This window comes from Sinohyriopsis cumingii, chromosome 2 (assembly GCF_028554795.1).
Source record: "Sinohyriopsis cumingii isolate HCF-2022 chromosome 2, ASM2855479v2, whole genome shotgun sequence".
In the NCBI taxonomy this organism is placed as follows: domain Eukaryota; kingdom Metazoa; phylum Mollusca; class Bivalvia; order Unionida; family Unionidae; genus Sinohyriopsis; species Sinohyriopsis cumingii.
This window is the reverse complement of record NC_142962.1, coordinates 162,607,626-162,622,292: the sequence shown is the minus strand read 5'-3', so window position 1 is coordinate 162,622,292 and position 14,667 is coordinate 162,607,626. Positions and strand designations below refer to the sequence as shown.

The 14,667-nt window shown below is 40.5% G+C and overlaps 1 protein-coding gene across 1 annotated transcript in view; it reads right to left on the bottom strand.

The window, feature by feature from the left end:
• Window positions 1-12,761, bottom strand: part of LOC149806227 (atrial natriuretic peptide-converting enzyme-like) — a 212,118-nt gene extending 199,357 nt beyond the window's left edge. Inside the window, exon 1 of the mRNA XM_089935342.1 lies at window positions 12,663-12,761. Within this exon, the coding sequence (XP_089791468.1) occupies window positions 12,663-12,668 (6 nt within the window). The 5' untranslated portion in view covers window positions 12,669-12,761. The remainder of the gene's footprint in view (window positions 1-12,662) is intronic.
• Between the last annotated feature and the right edge of the window lie 1,906 nt (window positions 12,762-14,667).

Genomic DNA, 14,667 nt, shown 5'->3' with positions numbered 1-14,667 from the left:
CTCTACGACCCCACTAGTGTATTCGTTTACAACCACATGAGGTGGTTTCCGCGATGATGAAATCGCCGCGAGTACGTTCAATACCTCACGGCCGCATATCGGTGGGTCACTTAATTGTTGTGTTGGCAGCGTGGAATAAAAAACCGGGGCTGAACACGCCCGGATATACCGCATGAACTCGTTTGGCGGGGCTAACCCGTATGAATCAAAATAGACGATCGCACGCGGATCAATTGCGTATGCAACCCAATGAGTTCCCGCTCCGGAGGATTTATCGAGGTTAATTATACCGGTTTCAATATTCCTTGGTTTTGTCGGTAATTGATCCCTCATAAAAACACCTCTGAAGTTTTTTTATCGCTAACGCGTTTGCGGCATCTATTAAATCAAAATTAGACATAGGAGTCATTAAACGGTTCCCGGTAGTCTTAGACTCTTCCCCGAGTACCATGAATACGGGGTTCCCGGTAGTCTTAGACCCTTTCCGGCTACGGATCGTTTTTTTTTATAGCCTTTCCCGGTTGCCTTCTTCAATGCCATTCCCGCCGCGGTACCAACGACTCCTAACGCCGCCGCCTTCGCCACTGCTGGGGCCGCCGCGGCAATCAACGCTGGAATCGCAGTTAACAGCGGAAATATCCCACCGGTCTTTTCCATGTTTTTAATCGCTGCGGCCGAAAAATCTATTTGAACACCCTTTTTATTCTTCATCGCATCATTGAAATGTTTTATTTGACGCGCCGTCAACGATATCTTATGATTACCACCTGCCATCTGTGACGGCTTTAACGTTATTGTGGTTCCGCATTGTTTAGCCGACTTTGATCGTAATTTCTTGACTTGACCATCGGTCAACTCTACACCGACAACATTATACGACATTTTTATTGTAAACGCGTTTATGTTTTCAATTACATGTCTTCCACTGGTGCATCAACGATTCTCATTCGTCCACCAACGCCTTCTAGCAGCATTGATTTATCGCTGAGAATGACAGCAACCGCTCTATAATCGGCAATAACGCCGCGAGTTACATTAGCTCGGAAGTGTATATCAACGACGGATTGTCTTGTTAAATCAAGATGTTCCAGCGAAAAGTAATAGATCGGATATAGTTCTTTGAAATCATGTTGTGATATTTGCAAACCAGTGTCGACGTTTTGATCACGACTCATATACGACAGCAACCGATGGTACACGCGTGCAATATGGTTTTGACCGTAATTAAGTTGTATATCCTCAGATGGTTCCTGCTGGCCGTTTATTCTCAGCGAAACGTCAGTAACGCCTAATCGATCAAATATCATATGGCTGGATAGTTGATTATCAACTCTCGTCATATCCTGCAACGCAACAAATATATGACGCGGAGCCGAAATGCCTTGTTGTGATGCCTGGTTCCATGTAAATATACCATTGATATTTGATTGCTTAGTATCTGTTGTTGTTGTTAGCCAACTTAGTAATGATTTTCCTCCCTGCTCCATAAAGGATAGCAATCGTGCCTCTGTGGTAATGGATGGAGTCATTACTGGCATCCACAATAATATTTTAGTTAAAACGACTTTACCAGAGTCATTATTTGGATTCGCAAGATCCGCTGGAATTCTCCAAATTGCATTTCTATCATCACCTTTTCGCACAAGCACCACGGTATGCTTTGCTCCGTAGATAACTTTTCGCACGTTCCTACAAAATCCAAATATATGATGCAGTGGAATCGCGCATGAGAAAGATCTACGCGGCCCTGTTAACATTGATATGCGTGTTGCAGCTCCGATGTTAAAATTAGGATCGCTGTTTATAATCATATTCTCAACATCAGCGTTAGCGCTATCAGCATTATTTCTTGGTCGTCTTACCACAAATTGCGAGTTTCCAGCAGTGTTTCTAGTATCCTTTGCAAACATCATAGATGGACCCGCTGATCTTGTATAATCGTCGGAATATCTTGCTAGCCCGATTATTGTTGTAGCAACATCAACATCACGTTCTATTGATTCAATTTCTCGCCCGTCAATGAGATATTTTGCGCTCTCAAATAGCGCCATTACGCCGTTATTGACTAAGCCAACTTTGGTACCATCTGGATACGGTGCTGGTACAGCAGGAGTATCGGCCTCTGTTACAAGTTCTCCTTCGATTTCAATAAACGCTTCACACGGCAAAAAATATTTACTGGTATCATGGACTTGAAGTTCAATTCGCGATCGTATGTTGGGTTGTACTGCATGATAGGAATAAAATTGATAATTACGGACAGAATCATCCTTGTGCACTGGTGCGTCCATATCAAACGCCGGGTCAGCTGTTCGTTTAAACATTTTATTTAATAATACGCTGATGCATCTAAATCATCGTCGTCGTTTTAAACCACTCCCCGCTATTATGTTTGCGATGTCATCTTGATTATTGTTTACCAACGACGCTAGTTTTTCTTCCACGGCGTTATTTATTACTTTACTGACATTTGCAGGCATCACTGTCGTTGATGGCATCACCGGTGGTTTCTGTTTTCTTTTTCGTGAAAATCCCTTGGATTTTACCAACGACATTAGTTTGTCCTTTGCTGCAGAAAACACCCTTCCGGCAACATCTCCAATAGCACTAATACCCTTATCACGAATAACATCAATAGCCTTCATTCCTAATTGTTTAGCTAACGGCGCTACTTTTGGAGCCATTCTTGTAAATAACCCCGCAATGGTGCTACCGAGACCGTCTCCGTACCACGCGCAGTATACGGGCAATCGTGAGTTTACCACGTAGACGCTGACTGGTTTATCATGGTTGTAGTGTATAATCATCTTTATTATAAAAAACACCAGTGTTTTCCAATTAGTGGTTGATCACCCCCTTCCCACCACCGAATCATAAATTTTGTCAAAAACATCGATTTTCTCTAAATGATTTCCTGGGGTTTTCATCGGCGGTAAAAATCCATGGTTTTTGTCAATTTTTGTCAATTTTTGTCGTTTTTTGTCGATTTTTTGTCGTTTTTGGTTGGTTTTTGCCGGTTTTTGGTAAAAAATATCGATTTTCTCTAAATGATTTCCTGGGGTTTTCACCCGTAAAAACCGACCAAAAAACGACCAAAAACGACCAAAAAACGACCAAAAACTGACAAAAATTGACAAAAATTGACAAAAACTGACAAAAAACGACAATTTTATAATTTTATAATTTTTTTAATCATCCACGAGTTCGTCTATGAGCGTTCGATATGCATTAATGTCCATGATACCACCGGCAAATAAACGCCTGCAAATATCAGCGGCCTCATTGATTATTTCCGTAGAGTTATTTCCGGCTCGTTTTCCTCCGATTAGTATTTCTAGCCGTGATATATCACTGAGAACACTACCAGGACAAGCAACGTCTTTACCAACAGAGTATCCTTTTCCGTGTTTTGATTTTTTACTTTCAACTTCCTTGTGGAATGCGTCGTAATTGGGATCACCACGATGTGGTAATGCATCTTTATATCTACCTGCTAAATACACTATTCTTGTCCAATCCTTTAACGTCTTTATATTTTTCTCGTAACCGCTATTGATATGCTTTTTATCTCGTGTGCCCTTAGCAAAATTTGTAACAGTAAAATTAACTAATTCTTCATCGCTGTCGAAGGCTCTAATTTGATCTATTGTGTCCTTTTTAAGCACATTACGGGGTATATTCTCCCCTCTTTCTTTTTTTTCCTGTATTCCTTCCGGTATTTCTTCCGGTATTTCTTCTTCTGGTTCTCTTGCGGTAGCACCTAGTTCTTCTTCATCGGCCATTGTAACATAAGGTTCTTGTGGGTCCGTTATAGCGAGTGGTGGCGGCCTCCGTGTTGTAGCAACCGCTATTTTCGCAGGGAGTGTTTCCAGAGACTTTTTTGTTTGCTCGGTCTGAGCCGCTATCTTTTCAAGCGCACCGAGGACGGGCACAGTTGCCGCCGTAACATCTTTGGTCGCTTTAGTTACCGGAGCAAAGAGCTGTTCGCTTCCAACAGTAAAATCAGTTTGTAGTTGTTGCCGCGTTTGAAGTTGTTTTCGGACCCTGTCTCGTAACGGTATGAACTTTTTAAGCGCTACTAGCCGCTCTCTGGCTAGCCGAGTAGTAAGTGATTCGCCTACCATTATTGCAATTGCTCCGTAATTTCTAATTTCCCGCCGAGTGTGGCGAGGGGGATATATCCCAGGGGCTCCAGGGAGTTTTCGTCTATAATCCTTCTAATGTTTTTAATTTTTTTAGAGATTTCTCGACGTCGTTCAAAAGCCTGTCCGAGTTTTTTTCGTACTGTCTCAACGGCAGTAAATAGTCCAATAAATGCATTTACGTCATTGCCATACAAGTTTTCATTGATCGTATATTGTAATCGCTTTATAAAAGAATACTCGCGTGGCAAGGTATATCGACCTTTCTTTGATTGCTCGTTAATAATTTCATAATCGGACAATATTTTTTGGTTATCAAGCTTATCAGATAATTCAATTCCTTGATTTTTTAATTTTAAAATCTCGGTTAATATATTATTGATGTCTTCGATATTCATATTCTTATAAAACATCTTATTTCTAATATCAAAAAAAAAATTATTTTACAAAATGAACCCCGCGTATCAATCCCGAGGTGTGTTAACATTCGATGAAACATAAAACAAAATATTACAGTTGTTTGTAAAGACAATTTATTCCATCAGTTTTCTTCCGGAAGAAACAATTTATTAATTGTAATAGACTGTAGCGTTCACACTGTCGGTAACTTTGTCACTCGGTGATATACCATCACGAGTTATTCCCCTTTGATGTTACATATGAAAATCGAATTCTGCGCCCGGTCTTTTTTGAGATCGCTGAATTTTGTATTCCTTCTGCAACAAATTGTACTGCGGGCACACAAATATCAAAATATCTACTGGCTTCATTCATCGACTGAAAAGTTTTTTCTTCGTGCGTTATTGTATCAAATGACTTTACGGGTTTTGCTTTTTTTGAGTATTTACCGGTTCCGCCTTTTTTGGTATTCTGACTTTGCGAGATAGCTTGCAAGTTTATAAGAGAATTATCAGTCTTATTATTATTAATATGATCAATCACAAACCCATTCTTGATTAATCCGTTAAATACTTCAAATACAATCCTGTGAACATAATAGCTTTTTCCTCCCGCAGTAAACATCAAATATCCGCGATTATTTACGGTACCAACCAGCTTCTTCAGTCTACAATTTCTAACAACGCCGTCGCGAGATGCCTCGTAATTAACGAGCACGGGATGCGGCTGAAATTCTTGGTTCATTTGTATAATAATACTACTTGTCTAATTCATTGTTTGGTTTAATTATAAACCTTGCAATGTAGTCCTGAGGAGTTTTGATGACTGAGTCAGCGGTGGGGTCAATGACGGCGTTTTTTATTCGCTTGTCATAATAGCGTGTTAGTTCCCTGTATCGCTTTCCGCCACAATTGATACACAACTGCGATTTTCCTCTTACACCAACGTGGCAAACCAAGCACGGTAGGGGGCCAAGAGAACCATTACGAACGCTTTGTAAATGATACCCGCAGAATTCACCTCTACATGATTTATTGCACGGGGTTGTCGACCCAATCATCAACCATTTGCATTTATTCATTATACTATATTCTTTTATTTAAATACTTGTTTTAATTATATGGAGGAGTTCGAGAGATTAGCAGGAATTAAGCCCTGGAAAAATATTAAGTTCAATCTCGATAGAGCCCTCAAGGACGCACCAAAAGCGTCAATAAACGATAGAACCCTGTTAAATAAAATACGCGACTGTATCAATGAATTCAAGCGTGATGGTGCATCTCATAGTTGGTCAACATTTCGAATTGATGGTGTTGTTGATGCTACCATGAACGACAACCGCACAGCAACGATAATATCACAACTTGGCTCCAGCAAGTATTTCTTCAGAGTAAAATTCATTGTCCGGGTGGAATCAGGTAATTGGATCATACGTGATAAATTTGAACCGGTTCTCAGCGACAAGAAATCAGTCATTGTTAGCCGCGACTCCAAGCCAGGGCTGTTAACCGGAATTGACAGACCATACTATGAACGAGCGTATCCTGAAACAGCAGTTGTCTATGGAATATACCCGTTAAATAAGAAACCTGATATCGGAAAACTAGCGCCGATGAAACAGTCAACGGGGATAAATTGTGTAGCAGAACGAGTAATAGAGCATTTTACAAATGCGTGTCGAGGAAATAAACTGACCGATTTACGACGTAGTAAAATAAACCAATGGGAGGAGACAGTGCGCGAGCGAGGAGCAACCATCAGCGACATAGCGAAATTAGAAACGTCGCTGAGATTTCCAATAACCGTTACAACGATAACCGGTGAAGTATTATATGAATCAAAGTATAAATCAAATGGAGCCCGAATCAAAATTATTGATCATAACGAACACGCGTGGACGCCCGCGGTCACAATATTTCCACGGGATAGAACAGTAAAGTATATCCCCGGGGAATTCCTGGGAGAGGATGGTTTTCTCGCGGAGAGGAAACTATTTGATGCTATTGCCTGCTTGTGTAAAAACGACCCTGTATCAGTGTGGTTACTTCGCAGCGCTGAAAACGATGTGGATACCTTTGATCAGTTTGTAAGACCAAACGGTGAATTATATCGCACTGAAGCGTTTCACAACAAGATGAAAAAAACCGCCATGGAATTTGAAGAGCATGATGAACAACTGCTAACAAATTGTTTTACGATTCCATCGGTTGCGGCTCATGTTTCAGCAAGGAAAAATGCGTGGAGACCAACGCGCAAGGAATTTCTACCGGATGTACAATCCAGTTGTTTGGAATACTATCACGGTGGACTATGGAACACTGAATACAACCGCGACGCTATGATTTCCGTTGATATGGTTGCCTGTTATCCAGCGAGTTTTCTCGGGTATGGATCCGCCGCTGAGTATTTCAAACGATTTGGACACCCCAGACATGAAATGACTCGTGTTGCTATTAATGGACCACTGCCTGATTTTGATTTAACCGGATTCGCTCGCATAGTATCATTTGAATTCGCGGCAGGACTTCATCGCTGTTGTTATATTTGGATCGGTAGACACATGGCTGAAAAGAAGTGGCTTCCAATAGCGCTGCTACGGTATATGATTGATTGTAGCATGCTTGTATCGTTGATTGTCAGTGACGCGATTATATCATACCGGGCGCAGACTGAAGTCTGGTTACCAGAACCAGAGCGTTTAGATAGCATAATTGACGAATCCAGAGCACACATTGATGCCGACGAGGAATATATCATCGAATGGTCAAAAAAGATATTCAACCAACGAAACCGCGAGGCAAAAGATCTCGGTAGAAGAATAATTGGTAAGTTCACACAAGGTGGAAAAAACTGCGACTACAAACGATATTGCTCACGGCTGATTATAGATGACGCAGAATATGATTTCGTAATCAAGGACGCAGTGGCAAAAAATAGATACGTGAACTGCAAAACAGCTTTCTTGTCCAATGGAACAAGGTTGGGTACAGTTGTTACCTACAGCGATGGAGACAGCCCGGCATATCCACATTTGAGGGCGTCTATGTTGGGTTACGCCGCTATCAATTTATTCTCGATGATAAATAGATTTCCCGACCCCGCGGTTAGAGTAGCCGTTGATTCATTTTATATAGACGTAAAGTACAAGGGAAACTTAGCCGAGTTTACTAGTCCGGACGAGAGTTGGGGTATATGGAGAATTAAAAATGAAATACGACGCGATTATTCCCCGTCAGCAGATGTCACCGTTGAAAATAATTACTTACGCGGTGATAATTTATCAGAATGGTCTAATGCACCACCGTGTTCTGATCCAATTTGTAGATACAAAACAGTTTATTTAAGCGGCTGTGGCGGGTCAGGAAAGACGACTCGGGCAATTGAATTATTTCGAACGCGGGCAAGTATAATCGTGCTTACACCGACCCATAGACTAGCGCGAGAGATAAAACAACGAAATGTTGACGCCGTTACTTATCACAGCTTTTTTCGATACAGCGGCGGTGAGTGGACTCCTGATCGAATGGGAGAAAAATTTATTCCTGAGGTTATCATCTGGGATGAGATATGTACTGTTTCGTTAGATGTTTTACAAATGTTTCTTGAGTGGTTGCTGCGCGCGAATACAGCGGTAATCATGTGTGGCGACCATGGCCAACCACCACCATTTGTCGGCGAGGGTCCACATGATTGGTTAAAGGGTTTTGTGGACTATTATGAAGAAACCGATACTGATTACCGAGCACTTGATGAACAACTGCGCGAGGTTAAAAAATTAATCAGATTACAGCCGGATAGAGTTCAATGTGAAATAATCCGCGAGGTGATTCCGGAAACGCCGTTAAATGAATTCTGGGAAACATGGAGACCAAACGATTTGATTGTAGCGAGTAGAAAGATAGTCAGAGACACACTTCAGCGGAAGTTGTTTGCGTTGCATAAGGAAAAGTTTCCAACGCGTCCAGTGCCGTTATGTTATAGACCCGCGGATACACGGCGGCAGAACATTGAAGTTGAAATCCCGGGCCCGACAGCGTCAGGGACAAAAAAACAAATTCTTGTGTTGAATGATATTGTGCTCTTTGATATCAGTGTCGTCGAGGACGCGCTACGTGCTGATAAATCCCCGTGGACGCTAGGATACGCAACGACAATACATTCCTCGCAAGGATTGACTATCACGGATACAATTGTTTGGATAGTTGATAATCGCATCGAATGGTCAAATCTAGTCTATCTTGCAGTGTCCAGAGTACGGAGGATAAATCAGCTTCGAAGAATTGTTATTGACGAAGCCAGTGACAACGATGACATTATTGATGCTAGCGTCATTGATAGAAAACTCTCGGGTTACCGCCAACAGGATAAAAAAAACAGCGGCGTTTTGATATTGATGCCGAATTAATAATTGCGTTACGACAACAACAGAATAATCACTGCGCGAGTTGCAATTGTGTAATGCGCTGACGTTATTCGGATAAAGACGCTCGCCAATTTACCGTGGACAGGATCGATAACAGTCTCGGTCATGTCAAAAACAATGTAAGGTTAACTTGTCTTGAGTGCAATAGACGCAACGGCGCTAGTTAAGACCACGTGGGGGTAATTGAGTATCGTCAGGTATCACTTGTAGTTGCTCGCGTGTAAACCCACGCTGTGGGGCAGTTGAATCCAGTCTATAGATCGGTGGTCTACCAGTTGATCGTGTTATCGTTGATATGTTATGTGTGGTAACACTCCAAATAGGATCAGTAGCTCTTGCTCTGCCGCCTTCAAGTTCTCCTGGTTCATATAAATATCTAACAGTGACATTGCCGAGAATCGGCTTGGAAACGCTATCTATTTTTGATCTTCCGGGTATTTACTTTTTTTTAATCGCGTCGCTGGGCTCCATGTTGATTGCTCGGGTAATCTCGTTATTAAACGCTGCAATTACGCCTGGTAATCTTTTAACCCATTCACGAGATCGTTTTTCCTGAATGAATTCTTTCGCGTATTGATATCCAAATAACCGTTCAGCAAGAGTCCGATTGAATCGTTCAACAATTGCCTGATCACGATGTAGCGCAGTATAACCTCGTCGTATCGCGACGCTATGATGTTTCAGCGTTGATAAAACAGCGCCGCGAAATTCATTGCCAGGATCAACTTGTAATAGATTTGGTCAGCGCAGAGGACCCCTTCGGTAAATCCGCTCAAACGCATCGGCTACTTCAGTTGCTGACTTTGTTTTTAACGGCTCCGCTTGTTTGTATCGACTCGCAACATCAACTACGGTTAGCGCGTATTTGTAACCGTTGTCATGCGGAAGAAATAATATGTCAGCTTGATGAACTTCATTGGGTACGGTAACATCAAAGCGCGAAAAGTTGATTTGTTTAGGCGGTGGTAGATAGATTTGCCATATAGCCTGTTTGGATAACCAATTAGCCGCAGTGGCCTTTGTTACCTTTGCAGCGCTTGCGAGTTTACCAATTGCGGCCTTTCCTTTCCAGTATCCTCTCGGAGAATAATAGATGGATTCCATGTTGTTATTATAAACGCTAGAGTTTTCAATTACCAGCGCGAGAAGCTCCGCTTCCAATCATTAATTTACCTTTCATAGCCGATTTTACCAACCATGAAGCCAATTTTTCTTTGAATGATTTATCAGGAATAGCATTTAACGCGTGAATTAATTTTACATCCGCGATATGACGCTGTTGCAGATCACCGCTACGATAAGCTATATCATGTATCCGACATGCTTCGTCGATAGCGTTTATTGGATACTCACCGGGTCGCGGCTGATTTTGATCATTGAGTCTGATATCTAATCGTGTTCCGGGGCCACAGTAGTTATATCCTGGGAGGTGCTTTTCTCCTGGATACTTTGCCCATGGTGTTCCGGGGAGTTTTGATAACTTGGCTGCAATATCACCTCCTCGCTTTTTTTTTAAGCATCCCCGGGTCTAGCAGAAATAAATCTAAATTTCTTTGTACCGCATTGTACACACTTACCAGTAAGCGCCGATCTGTTATTTCTTGTTGTAACGGTTGTCATATCATTTGTGCCAGTACGCACTCTACACTTCACACAATATAGATCCATAATTTATGTATAGAGATATGAATATAATTGATTTTTCGGCGACTAAAACGAGAGAACCAGTTAAGCATGTTGCAGCGTTACCAAACTCGATCCGGATGATTATCATCGGACCATCTGGATCCGGCAAGACGCAATTGTTACTCAATTTAATAATGAGATGGATGAAGTGGGATAAGTTGTATTTAATCGCCCCTAGCGTAGATGATCAACGATGCTACGAGGTGTTGAAAGATTTTAACGAGAATGCATCAGCGATCGCTGAAAAAAATGTTATTGAGTTTATTACAGATATCAATGATGCACCAGGCATTGATGATATTGATGACGACGTTAACAATCTAGTCGTGTACGATGATGTTATGTTAGACAATCAAAACAACCCAGCTAGGATATTTTCCAGAGGCAGGCATAAAAACACCGACGTGATATATGTCACTCAACGATACACTCAGATTCCAAAAGTAATCAGAGACAACTGTAATATTCTTGCTGTATTTAACGGTGTTGATACACACACGCTACGAAATATCTGGCAAACTTGGTGTGGCGGTGACATGGACTTTAATGGTTTTCGAAACTTTTTTAGTCATGCTCAGTCGACCCCACATGGATTTGTAACGATAAATTTACATGATCCTCGGACACGATATCGTATCGGACTTGACCAAATATTCGGTTAGTTGTAAATAATTTTCATTGTAAATAACTTCTTAGCAGCGGGGGGGGGGGGGGGCAATGACATCGACGCTGTCGTCGCTGTGTTTACCGGACGCTGACAAAACTGGGATCGGCGCGCAGAACGTATTAATTAAACTAAATGACGTCACCGTCGTGTAGGATGGACCGTCGTCGTTTTTTTTTTACCGGCGCTGACTACACCGGATCCGCTGAGTGCAGAAAGTAATAATTAAGCAAAATAACGATTGGACAAAATGTCGGATTCGCCCCCCCCCCCCCCCCCCCCCGCTGCTTGGCAAGCCATTTGACGTTTTCACATAGTCTTTGACATTCACTAATACCACATGATTTTTCCGACTTTAATTGTTTTAAACTTTTTCAGTTTTTTCAATCCAGATTTTCCTTGTGAATATTAGTTTGCATTCGTGTCTATCTCATAATGTATTTTGAAAAGCACTGGTGTCGTCCTTTGCGGTTTGTCTTTCCATTGAACGTGGAATTTAGTAATTTTAAAGACCCAAGAAGTGTTTCGAATCGTTTTTTGAAAGTGCGTTTATAAAACTTGCCTTTTCCTATGTTCTTTACAAGTTGTGTTTCTGCCTGTTTATGTTTATATAAAGCCAAGTCATTTCCCATTATATAATTTCTGAAGTTTCTATGTGCGCCATATGCGCAACGTTTTCCTGCTTTACAGCTGCATTATACCAGAGCTGCTTGTTGACCGAAACCCGTCTACCTCTTTTATTGATATCATACACACACACGATTATATGGTTTTAAACTAAGTAACAGAAAAAGAGAAAACAATATGTTATGTAAAATTCAACAAATAATTTAGTCCCCTAGAATACAAAGTGAAAAATTAAAAATAGCTTAAAGCATTGTGAATTCATTTCAAAATAGTCCTAAAAGTTCAATCAAAAGTCCAAAAGTATAAAGTTTTCCAAACGGGTTCAAGTGGTGTTCCAAATGAAGTCGTCTATTGTGCTGATGTGTCAATAGCCTCTACCATAATATGTGACTATCTTATTTAGCAATATTATTACAACTCTGTAATAAGACGTTATTAGTGTCATGTAATAATTGTGATGCATTTTCGCATTGAATTATTACACTGCTCTCGCTCATGCTGCTCGCGATCTAAATAAAAGGTTGAGCGCCCCTGACGTAACGTTTCAAATACTCATATCATTCTCACATCTATCTTTGCAAACTCAATCCACGTAGCTAAAAAAAGAATCAGTCAGTTCTCGCTATAGTGATTTAGCTTATCTCTGTCCTTGTTAATCCTTCCTTCTTAGTATATATATATCCTCGAAATAGGCTACATTGTTGTCAATCATATTATTTACCTGCATTGATAAGAAGATCGGGTTCTGTAGAAGTATAGCCTAGCATTGAAATCTTCTCCAATAATAAACGCGTGCTTTGGATACATAACTATAATGTGCTGAATGTTTTCAACGTATTCTGCCTGTACTGACGAGTGCTCAGGTGACATATATATGACGCAAACAATTAGATCTCCATGAAGGTTTTGCACAGTAGGGAAGAGTTTCAACCATAAAATATTGTAATAAATTAAGGGTATGCGCCATTATATTTATGTCTCCATTTTAAAGATTTATTGGGTTTTAGTGATTAGTTGTTTGATTATGCGAAGTAGGTATTGCGGAAATATTTCTCAGCCGATGTAATTAGCCAATCTATAGAGGCAAACGTCAGTGTACATTATTGATGAGATTTCATGATGGCATGGTTTAGTTTCTAGGTGAGTTCAGGTCAGGCCGGATAAGTGGGCACGAGGCAAGCAGTTTCTATTTAAATCTAAAGGTGTTGATTTGTGGTGTATCTACATGTAATATATTTGTGATAGGGATCGATATTTTGTGCCATGGAGTAATTGAGAAGGGATCTCTCCATTATTTGGCGACGCCTTTTATTGTTGGCATGATGGTGAATATGGTGTAAAGTCACATGCGAAATGACGCTCAAGATCATGGTTCGACTGACTCAGAGATGGAGTAGGAAAATAATTAAATAGTTCCCATTATTTAGCGTTGGAACTGTGATTTGTGTTTTATGGTACTTAAATGCCGGTACTACGCTAGGGAAATCTAACAAGGAGAAACCATGGATTTGTGAGGTTGCCATGCAGTTGTGAAGTTGTGATGCAAATGATAAGTTGGGTTTTGTAGTCATTGATTAAGGGAAATTTATTTATAGCGTTGGCGCGTTCTTAGAACTTCCAGTTGGGAAAGGTTTGTCGAGAAGTCCTTGGAAATAAGGGGAAAATAACCGACTTGTAGCAGAATTCAACGAGCATTAGATTCGCTCGGCACGGAGACCGCTTTCCATAATCACGATATGTTTGGATTTACATTCGAGGTGATCGATACTGAAATTATGTATTGCGTGTAATTTTACATAGCAACACCGGAATAGTGTTTGACATTGAGCTCTTTATCGTATATATATATATATATATATATATATATATATATATATATATATATATATATATATCGCTCATGAAACCATTTCTATACATTTTATCATGAGCAAAAATTTAGACCAGTGCAAAATGATCCCAATGAAGGATAACATTAATCAAATCGCATTCACTTGGCAGTTTTCTAGTTAAACCTGAAATAACCCAGATACAGAACTAGCGTCACTAATTCTCTGCAAACCATGTACCACATGCCACGGCCAGACCCATATGTATCATTTACATCTACATTATCCTGTCCAGCATTTAACACATATTCAGTTATACCAGTCTGCCATATTTCAAAAAAGCTGTTTTACCAATCCTGGTTGCTTGGATGAATAATAAAGGATAGAGAACTGTTTTTGTCAGACTATTCATGAGAAGTCTTTAGATATGCGGTTCTATTACCTCTGAAACAATTATATTTTCATTGTCATTTCCAATTGCTCTTCCTTTGCATTTTCTCTCTTCTTAATATGCCTTGCTTCGGGCTGTCTTGTTAATTTTTTCTGTACTGATGTAACACTGTTAGCTTATCCTTGAAGCCATCAAACAAAACATCTGCAGGCCTTGGACTCCGTTTCGAATGCTGGTCCTGATTTATGTTGCTGAAAACTCGTTCGATTTCAATTCTTGACTGATCTATGTACAGTGATTTATTCTCTTATCGTATTCTCCGCGTCGTTCCGTGTTTCATCCTTGATTTCTGGAATACCATTGAACGTTAACTTGTCTCAGCGTGATTGGGCTTCTTGACTTTCACGTTTCTTATCGTTAGGCAAAAGCTTTGCTTCCAGACTTAGAATTGACTTAATGCAATCATTCGCATTTTCTTATGAGTCTTTAATTCTTTATCATTTCGT